At 43.6% G+C, this 21351-nt stretch overlaps 1 protein-coding gene across 1 annotated transcript in view; it reads left to right on the plus strand.

The window, feature by feature from the left end:
- SORCS1 (sortilin related VPS10 domain containing receptor 1) overlaps positions 1 to 21351 on the plus strand; it is a 474417-nt gene that overhangs the window by 418113 nt on the left and 34953 nt on the right. Inside the window, exons 17-19 of the mRNA XM_074999892.1 lie at positions 2234 to 2347; positions 5078 to 5249; positions 18521 to 18707. Of these exons, the coding sequence (XP_074855993.1) occupies positions 2234 to 2347; positions 5078 to 5249; positions 18521 to 18707 (473 nt within the window). The remainder of the gene's footprint in view (positions 1 to 2233; positions 2348 to 5077; positions 5250 to 18520; positions 18708 to 21351) is intronic.

Below are 21351 nucleotides of genomic sequence, written 5' to 3' on the forward strand. Positions count from 1 at the left end.
ATCCAGTTTTTAATATGCCAGATCAGAGGGCTTCCAGTGCATCCCTCAAGAACACTGTTGTGTAGTGAAATACATATCACTAACATGTTATTTCTGATACTGAGCCTAAGACTATGTCTACATGGAGTGCTGCTGCTGGTAGTGTCATGCAAATGAGGGCACTCAACAATGCAAATAGCCACTTATTTGCATAGCTGTGCACCTCATTTGCATACTCACTCAAGGTCTCTGTCCTGGCAGAGGCTTCTGTCATCGCAAAACAAGCTGTGTAGATAGGGTTCTGTCGATTAAACCCCACCTTGTCAACAGCCTTATCCCTCATTTTTTTCAGGGGTAAGGTTCTGTCAATGAAGAGGGTTTTCACAGACAGAATCCCATCTACTCGGCTTGTTTTGTGATGATAGAAGCCTCTGCTGGGACAGGGATCTCACTTGACTATGCAAATGAATTACATGACTATGCAAATGAGCAGCCATTTGCATTGTTGAGTTCCTTCATTTGCATGATGGCTGGCAGAAACTTGCCATGCAAATATATCCTACATGTTTTTTTGGCCAATTTAATCCATTTACTCTCAGCTCTGTCCTTCTGGACCACCTTGCACCATTTCTCTTCTAGAAGGAAAAAACGTGGAAGAGGTATCTTCTGGAATAGACCTGGTTGAAATGTTTCAAGCTTTCAATTTTGATGGCAAATCTTACTTGAATTCCAACAAAAATATTATAAATTGTCCTTTGAAATGTTGTTTATCATTCAAAAGTTTAATTAAACTCAAAATTTTGAAAGTCGACATTTTGACAGCAAAGCATGGAAATGGCGATCACAATTTTTTTTCCATCTTGTTTGACCATCTCTTCTTTGGAAATAAAATCAGATCAGCTGCTTCACTGGATCAGCATCTCTGGTCCAGTTACAGGAGGACCTCCCTGGCTCTCTTTATATGCAATTCAGGCAGATTGGCTCCTTCCATTTCCTGTGTCTTCTGTCCTGTCACCTTCTCTTCTAGGTCTTGACAGTCATCTGAGTCTCCTCTAATCAGTTTCTCCTCCTTGAGGCTGTTGTTATCAAGCCGCTATTTTCAGGTTGCACCTCTAAAAACTGGATCTCTGTGCTCTGGCAACATCCATGGTCCAGCAGGACCACAGATGCTCCAGGAAGAGACCCTGGGTGCCTAAAGGCTGGATTGCTAGAGAGCCCAGGCCAGAGACCCCTAGCAGCAGACTGGGGCTGAAGCCCTGTGGCAGCCCCAGCAAGTTAGAGCCCCATAGTAAGAGCCAGAGGCCAGACTGACTAAGAAGCCACCGGCAACCAAGGGCATCGGGTAGTACTAATTCTCCGCTGGAAAGCCATGGTGCAACTGAATGAATATGGCACCTAAACAGGACTGTGTACACAATGAGCCTCTCACCAGCATTCCCGGTACAGTCCAAGGGGAAAATTAAAAGAAAGCAAGCTTTCTCGGGGCAGTAAATTTGTTCTGAGCATCATGTGATGTTATATACAAATACTATCACTCTGGATGAAGCTACAGGTTGAACATCTCTAGACTGGTGCTCTCAGGACCTGATTGGTGCTGAATGAGAGAATTTGCCGGACCATGAGAGGTCAATATTGTCTAGCAGCATTTCCAACATATCCACTGCTTACTGGACATTTAGGGGTAAATTACAGTGGAGTAACAGCACAGAACACTGAAAGCCAGCACTGGTGGCTGAAAACAAACTTCATGGGACCATGGGAAATTTGACTACCCGCATGATATTTGGTTGTCCAGCTAAATAAAATCATGCTAGCTTAAAGATGTTGCCGAATGAAAGAGTGCTGGATTAGAGAGGTTCTGTCAGCATTACTGAGTCACCAGCCATTAAAAATTGCAGTGAGTTTTACGATTTCCTACATTCGCTCCTGGACCTGTTTGTGCCCAAGAAGCAATGCTAGACCATGTAACCTATCTAGGCCTGACCTATTACAATCTCTGATTTCATATACCCACAGGCCTAGAATCAAAAGGGCTTTTTATGCTATTGCTTACCAGCGGAAACTTAAATTCAGGCTAATTCCACTAAAGCCAAAAGCAAGAGCAGAATCAGGCACAGGCGCTGTATTTATTGTGTCATTTGTGTCCCTTTCCTGCTTTTTTGGCTTTCAGAGTCATGATGTCCATATTCATGAGGATGAGTTCATGTCTGATTTCCTTATCAATGTATTTTTTTTACTTTTGATGATAAAACAGTGATTACGGATATGAGCGTCACAGCAATGGCCAGTGTCTGCCGGCGTTTTGGTATAACCCGTCATCCTTGTCGAAGGACTGTAGCTTTGGACAGAGTTATCTCAACAGCACTGGGTAAGTGGGTTTACAGATCCAACCCTGCAGCCCTCAGCCACATGACATCCGCAGGCTGTCATTCCAGAGTTATTTAAAGCTTGTTTTTCCTGGAAGAAAAGGTCCGATTAAAAACAGATGAAGTCAATGGGAGTTTTTTTTTTTCATCAACTTCAGCGGGCTTTGGATCAGGCCCATAATGCTCTCATTTTGTTGGTTTGTTTTTATTTTTCTTATTTAAACCTGATCCAGAAAAAAAATGATGCTACAAGAAAACTGTAGTGTATGGGACAAACACAATGTATGGACTTATCCAACATCCACTGAAGTCAGTGCAAAGACAGCCATTGGTTTCAGTGGACTTTGGATCATGCCATAAATCTTGAAGAAAATCCAAGAGGTTGAAGCTGAATATGGGTACAGTGCTGAAGGAAGACAATAAGAAATGGGTTTAAATTCAAAGAAAATAATAAGTAGGTATCCCTTGAGAAGTTCTGAGTACTCCATGCCCCTTTACACTCCCACTGAAACCAGAGAATTGCAGATGAGGTCAGTAGATGTCAAGTTCTAACCGCATTTGCTAAGGACAAGGCGCATAAAACAGTCACAAACAATTCACAGAAATACATCAACATCTCAGAGACTTGAAAGCTGCAGAAATGGGTCCAAGGATCTGGCCCATTTTCTTCAGTACTGGTAAATAACCATGTTTGTGACTCCATAAACACAAGCTGCCAGAAGACAGCAATGGCCAGTCCCTGGAATGTGGTGGTAATACCAAAAATCCACTTACAGGGGAAAAGCAAAGTAGGAGCAAGTTGAGATTAACGATGGCAAAGGGAAAGGAAGTTGTTTTCTACCGAGGTTTATAGTGAATTGTGTGTTAGGTAAATGGAACCGTGCTGCACTCAGTAAATTAGTCTAAGAATAAAATATAACTGATCTTTCTACAGCTGTGTGTGTCCAAAAAATCTCAGAGCACTTTCCAAGTGCATGGGACAGATCCTGCCATCCAGGAACTGCACACCACTTCTACGTTCTGCTGTTCACCAGCTGCCCTGTGCTCTCAGCAGCCACTGAATGATGGAGCAAACTTCAAACTGCTCTCTGGGATCTGGGTCCAAACCTTAATCCTGGTGGGCCCAGTGCTGCTGTGATATAATATATGGTCTTCAAGTTATCTGTGTGTACACACTCTCCCAGGCCCTCTGATAGGAATCCCGCTCCCCCCGCCACCCCTGCTGGACAGCACAATCAATGGCCCTCTGTCCCCCTCCCTCAGACAGAGCCACAAGATTCCCCCCAACCTTTCCTCAGGTAAATCCTGAGCGCCACCCCTCAGTCAGGGGATTCCCCGGTTGGTTGCAGCCCCATTCCTCTGCCTTCCTGGAGGTACCCTTCCACCCCTCCTTCCTCTTTCTGGCACCCCCATCAACCCTACACGGCTCTCCCACCAGGGGCCTTGTGCCCGTCTCAGCTCCTTCCCCTATCTGTACCCCAGACTGCCTTTTCCCCCAGGGGTCCTGTCCCCCCCGACATCTGGCCCACCCCTCCACTCTTTTCACTTCCCAGCCTGGTTCCTCTGCCCTACTTGGTCCTCGCTCCCTGCAGTCCCATGCCCTGCTCTACCCCAGAGTTTGGCTCACTCCTTCTCTTCCGGCTGAACTCCTGCATCTATTCCAAGCCCATCTGTCCCCTCCCTACTCACTCACATGGTTACAACCCTCCCCTCCCCAAGCCCTGGTGATGCCCGCATTCCTGCCATGCTGCTATAACAGTGCAATTTAAAAGGCCCAGGCAAGGCTACAGTAGTGGCAATGGCAGTGGCATCTCCAGGCCCCCTTAAATCCATTGGTCTCCTATGGAATTTCCTCTGTTGGTGGGCCTCCACTCTCCTGATCTGTGCTGAGCTCTTGCTCCAGTTCTGGACCACGGCATTTACACAGCAACCTAGTGATAGAAGAGATAATCTTGGCTCTGTCACTGATTCCCTCTGTGACTTTCTGATAATCCATTTGATGGCTGGGTAAGCTGTATAAAATATTATTGAACATAGCTCACGGCAGTGACCCTGGGCTTCACTGCAATCGGGCGCATGTCTGACTGAGGAGATGGGAGATCTGCAGTGCAAGATGGCAGTGGTTTAATGGTGTCCAGCAAGACTATGCAACTTGTTAGGGTGCTATGGGCAATAACTGGCTCCTGGCTGAGATACGGTTCACCAGTGTTAGCCCCTGATGGGCCACCTGGCAATTTGTTTACCTGCGTGTCCACGGGTGTGGCTGCTGGCAGCTCCTGTTGGCCAGGGTTCACTGTTCCTAGACAATGGGAGCTGTAGGAAATGGTGTGGGCTGGGCCTCTGCTTCCCACAGCTCCTATTGGCCAGGAGCATTTATCCATAACCAGTGGGAGGTGCTGTACATGCAGGCGCACCAGTAAATAAAACATCTGCTGGTCTACTGGGGCAAACCCTGGCAAACCGTATCTGGCCCATGGGCTGTTAATTGTCCACCCTGGTTTAGGGGATTAATGAAGGAGATTATTGTATCCAGTTGAAACAGAATTTTTGGGTCTTTGTGCACTGAAGACATGTGGAAAGTGTTATGGGACCGTTTATCTGCGAAGTATTTAGATGCCAACTTGTTCCCTGTCTCACCAACCTGAGAAAATCTGAAAACTTGCCATGCCTGGTGTGAACTTGTGATTCCCTATATCTCCTCCTAACACAGAGATCCCTCTGTCTTTTTGCAGGTACAGAAAGGTTGTGTCTAATAACTGCACAGATGGTGTGAGAGAACAGTACACAGCTAAACCCCAGCAGTGTCCTGGCAAGGCTCCCCGTGGACTGCGGATCCTAACCTCAGATGGGAAACTGACAGCAGAACAAGGGCACAATGTTACTCTCATGGTGCAGCTGGAGGAGGTATGACCTATTTTATGGGCCATCTTGGGCATCCTTTAGTCTGAATCAGGCAAGAGGAAGCGTAGAAAGTAGTTAAGAGCAGGGGATTAAGTCCATTTGACAACACGTTTCATTGTGAGTGCCCATGAAAGCCAATACATGACAGAAGAGGATGATGGGACACAAAGTTCACTTCCATACATCAGCCACTGTTCTGAGCAAGAACCTCACATTCAAATCATTTCAAATTTCAAAGGTGGTGCAGGCAGGGTTCCGGAGGCCAGCCTGTTCCCTTTGGTTTGGATTCCCAACAGGATCTAAAAGTGAAAGATGGAGTGATGCTGGGTTCCAATTAGCTCAAGATGGTGGAAATCTTGCACACAACTCTGATCTTAGATTTCACCCCTTTGAGATTGCTGAGGGTTTCCACCATGTCGGTGTTTAGGACTAAAATCTCCCAAGAAACATAAGAACAGTCATACTGTGTGAGACCAAAGGTCCATCTAACCCAGTAGCTTACCTTCTGACAGTGGCCAACCCCAGATGCCCCAGAGGGAGTGAACACAACAGGTAGTCATTGACTGATCCCTCTCCTGTCATCCATTTCCAGCCTTTGACAAACAGAGGTTAGGGACACCATTCCTACCCATCCTGGCTAATAGCCATTGGTGGACCTAACCTCCATGAATTTGCCTAGTTCTTTTTTGAACCCTGTTAAAGTCCTGCTCTTCACAACATCCTCTGGCAATGAGTTCCACAGGCCTATTGTGCACTGTGAAAAGAAAAGACTTTCCTTTTGCTGGTTTTAAACCCGCTACCCATTAATTCCATAGATGTCACAATTTCCTCACAATGAAGTCTAATGGTGAGTATGAAGCCTAGTCCAGATTCAACTTCCACCAGAGCCAGGGCAGTCTTAAAGAGGCAGTCTCTCTCTCGCTGTCTCTCTCCTTCCCCTGCTCCTTCTGAGCTGTGTTCCATTCTCACTCAGATTTTGGCTCTTGTAGTTGTAAAGATGCCTAGCAATAGAACAAAAAGCTAGGAATTTGGGCTCTTGGATTCTAACCTGGGCTCTGCCAGTCATTCTGTGACTTCTGAATAACACGGCTTACCTATTTGTAAAATGTATCTATTAATATTGCACATACAGTGATCCAAGGCTTCACTAAGGCTTTGAAAGGTCTAAGATCCTCAGATGATAGGCAGTTACACAAAGTGTATCCTTAACACATTTCCAATGTCCAAGTACAGTTCTTCCCAGCCTGGTTTCTCCTGAAGCTAAATTATTTTATAAAGTTGTTGGAAAGAATCTGTGCAACTTCTCCTCTTGTTTTCTCTGCTACCAAGTAAGATTTCCTAAATGTTCAGATTGTCTTTTCCTCCTCTTGTCTCATTTGGTTTCCTTTGTAGTTTGGCAAGTAATTGTAAACACTGATGCGTGTATGCACAAAACCACAGGTGCATGCCAATTTAGAGGGATTAACTAGGATCTCAATATTGGTGGCATCTGATGCTTTGTCGAGTGATATCCTAGCAGATATAATGAAGAAAATCCAATAATATTGGATTTTCAGTGGTGAAGGGCAGGCCTACATTAGGGGAGAAAGTCAACCTAAGATATGTAACATGAGCTACAAGAATAGCATAGCTGGAGTCGATGTACCTGTCTGGCCCATACTGCAGGCTCCAATCAAACTGTCCAGTAAATTCACAGACTCCATTTTCACTGAACACACTTCGTCAGGTTTATTGTCAGTGAAACACAATCTTAATGTTCTGGCTTAATTATTACAGATGCACTAATATACATATGACTTTGTAATGGATTAGCTCAGTTAATGATGGGACTTTCTGTTGTTCCCTAGGCCAGCAAAGACACAGCCTCTGCGAAACTTCTTTTTATGCCAATATAAACAAGTTACATACTGTCTAGGGGTGCCAACCCTCCAGGAGTGGCTTGGAGTCTCTGAAAATCAGCATCAATCTCCCAGTGACTATTGGAAGCAATCCTGGGATCTTAAGAGGCTATTTTAAGAAAATGAGTTTACATCATGTTGGGAAAAATAATCTCCCAGCATACCTTCAGTCAGAGTTAGTAATCTTAATATTGCCCTCTGATGGGGCCAGGTGCTGCCTCTGACATACGTTATACCACCCTTTGATTTATCCAGAGACTGCTCATTACCTTGTACATGATGGTTTGATCGGGGTCTTTGCCATGAAAGCTTATCCTCCAGACTATCTGTTAGTCTATAAGGTGCCACAGGACTTCTTGTTGTCCTTCACATTGTCACCTGACCGTATCTTTAACAGGGATCAGCATGTTCTGTTATTTTTAGGGTAGGTGTTTGGTATCAAGGCATTTTGGTATGGCCTTTCTGAACTTATGAGTGTTTACTTCTGCAAAATCAGCCCTGTTCTTGCGAGGTTCTGTGAATGGAGCCTGCTTCTAGTTCTCAGCCTGGCTTTGATTTACATCAACAATGCTTTGACTACTACTGTAGCTCAGGTCTCATGCCAGGTCACCAATATAAGGACTGAGTTCTCAGGCTCCCTGAGACACCCCCCATTTTTTGTGGAGTGTCTGTTTACCCATCACCCCAGACAAGCATAATACATGGACTAAAGATGAACCAGTGGGCTAAATGCCATTTTGTGGTCCCCTAACTTTACCATTCCCACATTCATATCCCATCAGTACCTTAGTCTGCCCCAGGGGCCAGCAACCCCCAGCACAGGGGCAAGAGTGGCCTGCAAACCAATATTCATCAGCATGCAAGGCGGGAGTTCAGCTCTGCCCCTCCTCTCCCATGTAGCAGGAAGCTTGCTTAAAGCCTGTGGATTAACAAAAGACCAGCTAATGCTACCAACAGCCACCAAAACGGTGAAGTTCTGCACCTGAATTTATTGATTAATGAAGCTGTTATAAGTAGGACTATTAATAACTTTAAAAAGTGTCACCAGCACTTGGACTGTGCATAGAAGTCAAAAGGTCAAATTTCGGTGCTCCGCCTTGGAAAGGTTGCTGACCCCTGTTTTGTACATTTTCTCCTTTGACTGATGGATGGATTTTAATTTGCTATTGATTTCATTCCCCTTACGGCCAGCCTCAGGTCTTAGGCCCGGGAGTTTGGTTGATATGTGTAGTTTTATGGCTGAGCCTGGAGGGCATTCCTGATAATTAATACATGCAGAGAAAATGCATATTGTTGCATATAAAGATACATGTGTATAATATGTCTGTGTACATATGACAATGCCTTACATTTAAGATTTATGGGGTTTTTTTGTTTTTGTTTTTGTTTTTTCCACTCTGGTTTTGTAGTCTGGGCCCTTAAATTTGGTATTGACGATCGCAACACACCCAGATAAGGCCAATTGCAATCACCACTTCTGTCTTAATTAGTAGTAGATTTAGTTTTGAAACACTGGAATAGGCATTGGTGCAGTGTTTCCCACATTGTTATCTGTAGACGAGAAGTAAATCAGCAATTCACAGCAGTGACATCACATAGGAGGCATTTATACATCAATTTCTTGTTACTAATTAGCACATAGTACTGTCCATCCATGTTATAGATTTTCTTTATTGTTAGCTGTCATCCTCTGGTAAGTGTCTCCAGGCCAAGAGCAGGGATAACTAACTTCTCTTCTCCAATGGCTCTGGAATACACCAGGTGCTTACCAGGATCCAGTTGTTTCTTACAGATCCTGTTTTCCAGCTAACCTACTGAATGGACAATAACTGGTTTATTTAATATTGCTGTGTCAGATTTAATACTGGTATCAAGACTGAACAAAATCGTGCCTCACTTAGAGTGTAGTGTCATTGACTGCCACCCCAAAGTATAACTAGTCCTACCTGGGAATTTGTTTGTTTATTTTTTTTACCAATTTTTTTTCTTGCCTTCATGATGTTTGTTGATTAAACAATTAAGCAAGGTTATGCACATGGTAAATGTACATCAATAGCACATCCACATAGCAGTGACACAATAGTACAGCAATAATACAATTGCTTTTACACAGTAGTACACAAATCCAAATTAAATGACAGCTTAATCTAGGCCAGCTAGTGGTTTCTAGCTGACTGTCAACTTCATTGTCTATATGTGACAGCAACGAAGGGTCCTGTGGCACCTTATAGACTAACAGAAAAGTATTGAGCATGAGCTTTCGTGAGCACAGACTCACTTCATCTGATGAAGTGAGTCTGTGCTCACGAAAGCTCATGCTGAAAACTTTTGTTAGTCTATAAGGTGCTACAGGACCCTTCGTTGCTGTTACAGATCCAGACTAACATGGCTACCCCTCCAATACTTGGCTCTATGTGGTAGACTGAGGCATAGTGGACAAGTCTCTTATTTATAAATGCTTCTTTTCTTTTCTTTTCCTTATGCTTAGGGGTTCCTTTACTGTATACTGATACCTTCTGGGATCTTTCTGGTATGGTATCTTCTAGTGTGTTTGGTCTTGGGGATCTGTTTTCTTAACATAATGGCAGTGTGTTTTGCTTTGGTTTGCTTTGGGTTTTTTTTAATTTGCATTAGGTTGCTTCTTATTTTCAGTAACCCAAATTTACTACACATCTTAACTTAGCATGTTTACAATGTAATAGGCACCAATCAACAATTGCAATATTTTAGATATTCATTTTCACTTGAGGTGCATTACTAATACTTTATACTAAATGTAATGCTTAACTTCTAAAATAGATGCTCACAATTTTCTATAAGATGTGTTGCTTTACTTTGCTGAGCACTCTGCTTTAGTAAAAGTGTTAGAAACATGTTTTACCATGCTTTTCATAGTTAATTTGCTAGAGATACAAATTTCATTTGTTTACAAACACAGAGTTGAACAACCACCCTACTTCCCTGTAGCATAACAAAAATGAAAATAAAAATAAACCAAATTAAATTTTAAATACAGGTCTGTGCAAATACTTTGAGGGTATTAAGCTTTCATTATGCTTGGCCATGTTTGGGAGACAAAGGTGGAAACCTATTAAAATTGTTTGGTTAGCTTTAGGTGTAAATTGTTTAAAAATAACATGTTTGCAATAACATTCTTATAACTGTTTAAAAGTAAGAAATAAGTTTATGAAAACACAAACAAGGGATTGCCATTTTTTTAATATTACCATTATCTTGATGTTGAGGTGTCCCCTTATGTTTTTTTCTTTGAATAAAAAATAAAAACCTGTAATTAATAAAAGGGAATTATTTTTGTTTTCAAATGGATTATTCATTGGGATAGAAACATGTGTGCATCTATTTATAACTGAGGCTTTTGTGGACTTTTGCAAAAAATTGCTATTAATGTTATAGTTATACCCCAACCATAATATTAAAATGGTGTTGTACCAATATTTATATTTGAAAAACATATTTTCATTATAACAAAAAACAAAAGAAAATCATATAACACACTGAACTTTAGCTACATCTACGCTAGCATTCCTCATTTAGGGAAATTGAAAATGCAAATACACATATTTACATATCTGGCACCTCATTTGCATATCCTCCTTTCTAAAGAGCTTCTGAGCAATAAGGGTTCTTTCAAAAATGGGCTTTATTTTCAAAAGAGCCGCATCTACACTGCTTTTCTACTTTCAAAGAAGCCCTTTCGAAAGGAGAATATGCAAATACAGTGCCAGATATGTAAATCTGCACCTCATTTATATTTTTGATTTCCGTCATTTGCATGCCTCTTTTGAACAAGGAATGCTAGTGTAGATGTAGCTATAATGTAGAACAACATACACGATAAACGTACAATTAAAAACAAATGGTGCAAGAATTCTATTTATAACTATACAAGACAAAAACTTAGTTATTAAAGCAATGCACTGATATAAAGATGATTAAACAAAAGTTTTATACATTTAGATTGGCAAATTACTAATTTATTATTTAAAATGCAATAAAATTGATAAAAATTCATATCACATTATGTGTTGTATGCATTTGCAAACTTGAGGCATTTTCCATTTTCTTTAAAGCTCTGCTATATAAAACTAAGGAAAGCTCATTTTTCAAATATTTAGTCAGTGGTTGGGATTAGAAGTAGACTCTCCATTTCTGTTGCTAGGCAACCGTATTTTCAAAAAAAGTGAGGAGAAATGTCAACTGTTACATTACTGAAGAGTTAAAATAATTAATTTATGGGATTTATTAAAGTACCATGTTTACCTTGTTTTCTCTTTGTTTTCTTCTGTTTTAAATTGCTATCTGTAGCTTTACACTACTGTTTCATTCTCTGAACAAACTCACACCATGATCTCCAAAGGAAGCAGCATATAACAAATCTGAGGTGCTTTGGTGCATCTAAGTTTCATTCTCTAAAATAAAATTACAAATAATTTCAAAATGTTGAAAAAGAACAAACGCTCAGTCGCCTCCCTTTTGTTTCCATTTTCCCCCAGATAAGGGGGATTAAACGAAACAATAAAGAGAGAAAGTTGGTGAAAACATTACCTGAAAGAAACAAAACAAAACAAAATGGCAGTTGTCAGTTTTATTCGTTAAAATATGGGAACTATTAAGCAAAAAAAGAAAAAGGAAAAAACAACCCTTAAAAAATCCCAGACATGTTTGCTTAAAAAAGTGTGGAACATTTCAACCAGTGCTAGTTATCACTGATGCTGTCTCCAAAAATACGAGACACCTGAGCTGCACACAGCAAGCCTTAAGCCCAGTAAGCAATGGTAGTAGAAAACTGGCTATCAGCCTGACTAGCTGCAGCTACTTTGGGTTTCCCTGATGAAGAAGGAAACAATGAACTGCTTCTTGTGGTGGAACATTGGAATTTGACAGTGTTTTGCTGTTACCTTTAGTTTCCCCTGACATTTTTAAATTAAAAATAAAAGTACCTAAGATTAAGAAGGACATTTTTGTTTGCAATTGAATTATTTATTGAGGCAGAAGTCTCCACCACCTGCAAACCTATTTTCAGTTGTTCACCACTGACACAACTGATGGAGCTATCAAAAGACGCTGAGAGAATTACTGTAAAGCATCCTGAAAAGTGAGGCTGCTTTCAGTAGGTCTGGCCATGTGTGAGGAACCTTTTAACCTGAGGTCTTGTCTATACATGCATACTTTACTGCTTTAACTATATCGGGATAACTGAAGCAGTAAAATCTACCCAGAGTGGACGTAGTTATAAGGCACCTTTAAGGCAGCACAGGGATTGTAAAAATACACATTTAACTATTTCCGTAAAAATGACATCCCTAATGAAAATAGTTAAATAGATGCCAAAGCTGCTGCCTGGGCAAGGCCACAGATCGATTCCCTTCCGAGATTGTTCAGTGCTAGGTATCAAAACCAAGAGAGTTCTCTGGATTAGCTCTTCCCAATAGAGGGGAACATCAGGCGTGTCAAAACAAGTTGGATGATGCACATGTGCCTGTGAGATTTTGCTTAAGGACATCTGACTTACTGTACCTGGAGACAAAGAGATGACAAAGAGACGACCAAATGTGGTGGTCAATGATTTTAATTACTAGGATGCCTGAGATAGACCATTTTTTTTCTGCTTGTGCCACATTTACAACTTTTGTGAGGTAAAAGACAGTACACTTCAGAACACTGGTGCAGTATTCTGTTGTCGGCCATGGTCATGTCCTGATGGACTACTAAGGGGAACTGCAGAAACAACCCAATTATCCTAGAGGTGACTCTGAGGTGGCCACTGATCAGTTTTCCAGGGTTTGATTTCAAATACCCAGTAGGGACACCCTTGTGCTCCTGAATAGAGTGAGGAGTAGTGAAGTCAATGGGAGAGTTTTTCCTGTCAAACTCTCTCTGTGAGGACAGCCAGGTAAGTTGACTGTAGATAAGTCGATTCTAGCTGCACAATTGCCGTAGTTGGAATTGCTTATCTACAGCGTAGACCTGGCCTTAGATTCTAATTCAGTGCTTAAGCATGTGCTAAAAGATTATCATCTGCTTTGCTGAATCAGGACAGACTCAACTTGTTTAAAGTTAATCATACGCTTATTGATATGCTGAACTGGAGACATATTAAGCAACACTCTGCAGACAGACTCAGAGAGGAACCCATTGAAATGTATTCCATAAAGAATCCAACAGAAATGCCTTCAAGGAGGCGTTTTTTGATGCACACAGAAATGTGCCGTGGGGGAAAGTGGGTGAATCTGCTTAAAGACTTTGTAAGGCACGTTTTAAAAAACCATTCATTCAGGAAGACAACCTGACAGAAGCTGTGTCTATGTGTTGCAGTGGATAATTAAATCTATTTCAAACATCTGTAAAGAAAAAGAGCGGCAAGTCAATGCATAATTGAAGACATTTAAATTAAATCTGAGGCCTGGGATGAAAATTAGAAACTTTGAGCTGTACCTTATTCTTTTAATACTTCAATTTGCATACAAAGGCTACCACTTAATACGGAAAATTCATGCTTACAACCTTCTGGGTGAAATTTACATGGAAAGCTGGAAGGCTGCATCCTTAGTAGATTGATTGGGATGGACCGTAATGCCACATATACCAAAATTCTCATGGCAGTATAAAAGTAATGAAAGTGTAATAATATTTTGCAGATAACATGGCCTGTGGCTAACAAACCCTGAAGTGAAAAGATTTGGAGAGCTTTCTGAAACCATCCATATCTTGTGTGTGTTGTAAAGTTTTTGCAAGAAATAGGTGAGCTTCAATTAGGCCAGTAGATCAACTTGTGCTTAAAAGCTAAGAAGATGTTTACGTGCCTTCATGGGATCAGAACCTATATTATCATCTGAAGGTTACACTGCGACATACAGGGAATAGATACTTTAAATCAGTTTAGTAATGGTAACTACAAGGACTACTCCTTGCCTGGCCATTATAACAGATGTCTCCCTATCCCAGGGTGTTTAGTATAGAGGGACTGAATTTAGAGGACTTACCCTTAAATAGCCAGCTTTGTAAATTGTGGCCACAAACGAGAGTTTCTATTACAGACTTCTGAGGCAGAGCTGGAAGAGGAGGTTCACTCATGAAGTTGGACTTAGTTTGATGCTCACTGGGTTGCTGCTGTAGGAGAAGGCAATTGGGCTTTCTCTCCACTTCACTTGGGTTCTGTGGATCCATGTAAACTACCACTACACTTTTTAACATAAGGAGCATAAGCAGGGAAAGGCAGCAGATGAGACAAAGGCCAGCAGGGTAGTGGTGGGGAGTGTTTTGTTTTTGGTGCTACATGTCAGGCATGACGGCCTGAAGCAGAGCTAGTTTTCAGCAAACTAACACGTACAACTGGCCTATAGGCTGCCTGATTTGTTATAGCACAATCTGAGTGGTCAGAAGAATCAGCAGACTGGCTTTTCAACCCCGCAGCAGCAGTTCAGCAGCTGCTCAGGAGCATTTGCCTATAGCTCCTGCATTGTTCCAGCCTTGGCTCCAGTCAGCATGGCCGACAGCCACTGTGGGCCCCGGGGAAATGTGGGAGGGGGGCCTGGCTCTCTGGCCCTGGAAGGAGTGGGGCCAAGGACAGAAGGGGTGGGTCTTAGGACAGTCCATTAGAGCTGCATCTGGAGTGGCAGTGTGGCCAGACCTCTGGCAGTCACTGCTGCTACTTCAGCAGTGTTAGTGACGGGCACTCCAGGCCCCTTTGAAAAGCCACGCCCTGAGGCAGTGCCTCCTTTGCCCCCCATTTCCCCCATTAGTAGACCTGGCTCCAGCCTGGCCCCTGCCTTTCTTCATTCCACTTCCCCTAGTTCTGACTCTTGGCTGTAATTTTTGACTTGATCTCTCACCACTGGTTCTGGCATTTGGCTTCTGACCCAGTCTCTCATTTTGACCACTGATTCCTGGCTCATGATGCCTATTCTACTCCTAAACACCACGATGTCAGCTCTGACCGGAGGCATGACCTCAGACATCCTGGTCCCTGATGGAAGTAAATCTTGTAGTGCTGCGAAATCTTTCTTGGTAATACCGCCCCTTGTATACTACTCATAGAAGCTACTTGTACACAGCAGTGTGGGTGTGCTTCGGGTTTCCTTCCTTCTCCTCATGCCCAGGAAAAAGGATGCAATTTTTGTAGGCCCATTTTTTTCTTACTGAATTGCTCCAGCAAGGATTTCACCTGGAGGAGGTGAATCAGTAGAACAAGTCATATGCAGTAGTTTGATGTCTTTCCCCTTCTCAGAGCTGGGACACAGCCTCACTCTCCCATAAGAGCAAAGGAATTTTCAGTTCAAAGGGTCTAAAAATGGGAAAGTCCAACAGCAGTCTGGCGACGATAGAGGCTGGGAGTGTGGCAGCCAGGCCTCTTCCTCCCCATTGGATTTTAAGGTGGCATCTCTCTCAACATCTCCTCTCTGGGGGGAGGGAGAAGGGGCAAATGAGAAGGGAAAGTCTCACCCCTACCCCCAATAGGCCTAGAAGTGGTTTCCTCCTCATGAGTCAACTGCAGACTCAGTAGATTTGATGTCCACACCAGAGTTAACAGGAGGGAAGTCTGACATTAGAAAAGTAAAACTGCTTCTAACACTTCGTATAAATCCCACAGAGCACTCAGCTGTTTAAAGGCCTCTTACGTGTTACTCTTCACCTTCTCCTACCCATTGACAGCCTCAGCTTCTATCAGAGGGACCCTTAGCTGGTCTTAACACTTTTCTTTTGGGCACCATCAACATGCTGTCACAACACTGTCGCCCTCTGGGATTGCTCTTTCCTCATCGTACACGGCAACTGACACCTCTGCAATGGGAATGTAAAATGACTTCCCATTGTGTTATCTGGTGAAAGACCCACTTCAGTAAAGCACTTACCCAATGATTAACTTCTAACATCTGCTTGAGTTATATTGTTATTAATGGATCTTCATAGATTTAATTAATAATTGCCCATGTGGCAATATATCAGATGACTTACTGAGGTCCAGGCAGATTAGATCTACTGCATATAGCGGTGATCTTAAAATGAAGGATGTGCTAAAGGTGTTTTCTGAATCAAACCATATTCTGTAACTTATTTCTTAACCAATCTTCTGAAGCATAGCAACATCTCACCGATAATATACGATGCTGTTAAATATAAACACTGTGTCTCTGCTACAGAGCCGGTGCTAGGGTAGACACTGCACACACCAAAGGAAGACATTGTATATCGCCTGTATAACAACCCCATCTCCCTGAATGATGTCAACTTAGTGGACAGAAATCCTCTTCAAATGGCATAGCTCTGTCTACAGCAGGGGTCTTGCCAGCCTAGTTATTTAGCCATGAGTGGGTTTTAGTCAAATCTCTGACCAATCTATATTGATAGAAGTTTTAAGTGTAGCCAAGTCCTTAAATACACTTTATGCCTGGCCAGCACAGGAAAGTTAAGCTAGAATAAGGTATTTAAAGTGGATTAGCTCTTCCTGATTCACAATTTCTGATTAGCTTCATGTGTGGAAGGTTGTCTTCCAGATTAAGAACATCCACAAATAGAGTTAGTCATGAATAGCTAACCCAGAATATATTCCTTCATACACAAACCCTTAAAGTTAGATAAGAGCACCCATAGTTCTTCTTAACACAAGAGAACATAAAAATGGTCATTCTCAGTCATACGAGGGGTCTGTCTAGCCAAGTATTCTGTCTTCTGACTTTGGCTAGTGCAAGATACTTGAGAAGGAATGGACTGGACAGTTGTCAAGAGCCATCCTATGTAGTCCTGTCCTGGCTTCTAATAGTCAGAGCATGGGTTGTGTCCCAGACCATATTAACTAATAGCCATTGATGGACTGGTGCTCCATGAACTTAGCTAATTCTTTTCTGAACCCTGTTATACTTTGGGCCTTCACAAGATCTCTTGACCATGGCTTCCAGAGGTTCAGAGGGGTAGTTGTGCTAGTCTGTATCTTCAAAAACAACAACAAGTCCTGTGGCAATTTATAGACAGATTTATTTAGAGTACATGCATATGATGAAGTGGGTCTTTGCCCATGAAATCTTATGCTCCAATAAATATGTTCGTCTATCAAGTGCTACAGGACTTCTTGTTTTTCCAAAGGTTGACTGTGCATTAAAGGAGGAAGTATTTCCTTGTGTTTGTTTAATTTTATTGGGTGACCAGTCATTCTTGTGTCATATGTAGGAGTAAATGACACTTTTTCTCTTTGACATTTATGATCTTAAATAACTTTCTTAGCCCTCCTGCCTCCATTTATGTCTCTTTTTGAAGCTGAGGAGTCCCAGCCTTTTTAATCTCTTCTCGGATGAAAGACGTTCGAAAACTTTAATAACTGTTGTTGCTTTTCTGAGAGAGAGAGAGAGAGATGGGGCAGCCAGGACTGCACACACCATCCAAGGTGTGAGTCTACCTTTGGCTTAATTGGTAATGGTATGATCTTTTCTGTCTTAGCTATCCCTTTCCTAATGGCTCCTAATACTTTAAGCTGTTAGTTGTTTTGACTGGCACTGCACACTGAGCAGATATTTTAAGAGAACCATCTAGGATGACTCCAGATCACTGTCTTTTGTGGTAACCACTAATTTAGGCTGCACGTTTTCCACGTGTACAGATAGAACCTGTTGCAGCTGTTTATTTTTATCTCCTATATTGCTCTTGCCATCTAAAAAAATTTCTCAGTGCCTCAGTCAAAGATCTTCTCCTCACAATCCCTGTGGAAGGCAAAGTAGTGATGTGCTTCAAAGAAAGAGAATGTGATTTACCCATAGTCCCACAGAAACTCGGACAGAGCCAGGAAGTCCTGGTCCATGATACCATTCCTAGCCACAACACCATCCTTTTCCTCACTTCTGGCCAGCAGAGCCAACAGCCACTGCAGGCCCAGGGACAAGGTGCGGGGATGTGGAAGGGCATGTTGGCTCCACACCCACCAGAAGGAGCAGAGCCTCAGCCAGAAGGAGCAGGACCAAGGACAGCCAGCCCTTAGCGACACATGGAGCCCAGCACTGGGCTCCGCCCCCTCCCCCAGCCTTCAGAAGCCGCGTGGAGTGGTGGAGTGATGCTACCAGAGTTTCAAAGGGTCCTGGAGCTCCCAGATGCCACCTCTGCTGCTGCAGCAGTGGTGGTGGCGGGGCGCTCAGGACCCCTTTGAAATGCTGGGCATCTATGTATTTGTCCTACAAGAGAAAGAGACCACGGCTGCTGCAGAACGTCTGAGCCGTCCTGAGTTCCTGTCTGAAATCACTCCCTGTAGCTGTACAGCCTAATCTTCCGAGCATGAAGTCAGTGGGAGCAGTTTCCGGCTGCTGGTAAATTCAAGCCAGAGAAGAGTAGGTTATTTTCTGATTGACTCTTTCCCCATTTGCATTATCATAGGGCGATGTCCAAAGGATGATCATTCAGGTGGATTTTGGAGACGGCATTGCTGTGTCGTATGCCAATCTCAGCTCGACAGAGGACGGTATCAAGCACGTCTACCAGAACGTGGGCATATTCCGAGTGACCGTGCAGGTGGAAAACAGCCTGGGATTGGACAGCGCTGTCCTGTACTTACATGTAACTTGTATGTTATTACTGTTGTTCATTTACTACCTATCTTAAAGAAACAGTGTGTTCTCTTAGAGCTGATTCGGGAGGTTCTCTGTCTGAGAGATGATGTTCTGAGACTTATGCACAGTCAGAGAGAATGAGGTTTCACCCTTCACCAAACTGAAAATCCAAAATCTATTCCTAAATAACAGCCTAGATTTTTAAAAACACTCCTCATTTTTAGTGCCTCAATGCAACCACTTCTGGGTTGGAAATCAAGCTTATTTCACCATTTCTGTCATCATGGAAACGAATTCCTGAATCTGGAGAAACCTACAAGAAAAATAGTATCTTCCAGGTCAACGGCTTTTTTTTTTTTGTTACCTTCTTCTCTGCCTTCTCAGCTGCTGCCAATGTAAAAGCCCAAATTTACTTCTGCCCCAATACAGAGTTTATGTTATCTCCCTTTTATTCTGTGTTCAGTGGTGGTCTAAGCCCCAAAGTTGTTACCCATGTCTGAACTGCCACGGAGTTTTCCCAAAGGTTTATATCAGGATTCTGAGTGTGTGTGGGAGGGACAGGTAAAACTGCACAGGAGGGTATTTCACCTATATGTTATTAAGAAAGGATATTCTAAATGCTGGAAATATGGCTACAGAAATTATCCTTTAATCCCCAACACTTCTATAGCATACTTCCTTTAGAGGAGCTCAAAGCTTCCAACAAGTTCCATGCACAAGTTCCAACTCTGAGGTTACTTTGTGCAGCAAGAATGCAGCTGTCCCAGGAGCACAAGGCAGCAGCTCTTTATTAGTGCCAAGCAACATGCCGAGCAGGTCAAGACAGAGTGAAATATAATTTTATAATCCCTGAAAACTGCAGGGGACATGTAGCTAGAACAGTAAGGCTTACAGATCTTCTCTTCTGAAAGGGGCCATAGTAGATTTAAAGTGAGACTTTCAGAAGCCACCTGCATGGGTCTTGGACTTCCATGTAGGGTAATCACATTGCCCTATGGCAAATATGAGACACCAGCCTCTGGGGATGGGGGGCTGTTTTCCCATGTCAGGGGTCCTTGGTGATGAGGGCTACTACCTCATGGTGTGGCACTTGAGATGGGGGCTCTGCAGGCTTCCGATGAGAGCAAGTGGAGGATGGAGATGGGCGGGAGGATGGGGGCTTCACAAACACCTGGTGGGGACATGTCGAAAACAGGGGTTCTGTAGCCTTCTGGTGAGGGGATGGCTGGGGGCAAGTAATGCGGCAGCTGCCCTGCAGCAGGGATCCCTGTCAACAGGGGCTGCCACACTGGGGAGAAGGGTAGCTGCCCACAAAGGAGCTTCCCTGCAGCAGGAGCTGCCCCAACCCCCAGGCATGGAATGCCAGGGAATGAGTCCGTTTACCTTGTGGCAGAGCTTGCCGACAGAGGGGGCTGCCACTGTGGTTTGTCAGGAAATGGGGCATCTGCCCCACAGAGCAGCTCCCCTGCAGCAGCAGCTGCCGCCCCGAGGCACAGGGTTCCAGGGAGCTGGGCAGACACCTGCAGCAGAAATTGCTGCCCCAAGACACCAGGAGCTGAGAAACAAGAGCTCCACAAAATTCAGGACAGTTGTCTTAGAAAAGTCGGGATGCCTGTGAGACAGCTGAAATAAGGGACTGTCCCAGGAAAAATGGGATGGATAGTCACCCTACTTCCATGTCCCACCGAAGAGCTTTTAGTTATCACTCGTGGTCAAGACCCCACGTTAATGCCTCATGTAAAAGATGGCACCTTCTGCAGCACAGCCCCACCCCCTGCAGCTTCAGCCTGGGGCACTGATTTCAAAAAATAATGCCTCGGAAAAATGAAACTCCTTTCATCTCAAACTACTCTACAGCTTGGGTTTCACGTTTTGGGACATAAGCCACGTGCTTCCTTATGTTTAGGGCTACCATATCTCCCTGTCCTAAATACAGGACAGGGAGTTATGGGGTGGGGAGGGGCAGCTCCTCACGGCTGCCCAAGGGAGTGGCAGCCACAGGCCCGGGGAAGGGGCAGCTGTGTGTGCTTCCAGCCACAGGGAAGCAGTAGCTACAGGTGCTCCCAGCCCTGGAGCCCCAGGGGAGCATTAGCCACAGGCGCTCCTGGTCCCGAAGCCCCAGGAAAGCAGCAGACGTGAGCACTCCTGGCTTGGAGCCCCAAGGGAGGAATGGCCGTGGGGTTTCCTAGCCCTGGAGCTGTGAGGAAGTAGCAGCCAGCAGTTGCAGGCACTCCCAGCTCCGGGGTAGCAGCAGCCATGGGTGCTTCCAGCCCTGGAGCCCCAAGGAAGTGGCAGCCACAGGCCTAAATGTGGGACAATTTGGCCCTTTTAAAAAATAAGTCAGGATGCCTTTTTGGCATCCCAAATATGGGGCTGTCCTGCCCAGTGTGGGACTGATGGTCACCTTACTTATGTTGAGGTCTTGGGCAGGTGGAGGCAGCTTCTCGTCTTTGGGGCCAATGCTGAGGTTCTTTTTATTTTCTTTTTATTTCACAGGCAGAATATTTGGCTTTATGCAAAGCCAAGGACCCCTTATGAAATTAGGGGGACAGAGGCCTGTGATGTAAAGGCAAAATGCTCTGCTCAGATTTGGCTTAAGTCTCCTATGCAGCAAAGACTGATCAGTCATGGGGTGGGTTTGAAACCTGAGACAAACAG

Source organism: Carettochelys insculpta, chromosome 7, assembly GCF_033958435.1.
Source record: "Carettochelys insculpta isolate YL-2023 chromosome 7, ASM3395843v1, whole genome shotgun sequence".
In the NCBI taxonomy this organism is placed as follows: Eukaryota; Metazoa; Chordata; order Testudines; family Carettochelyidae; genus Carettochelys; species Carettochelys insculpta.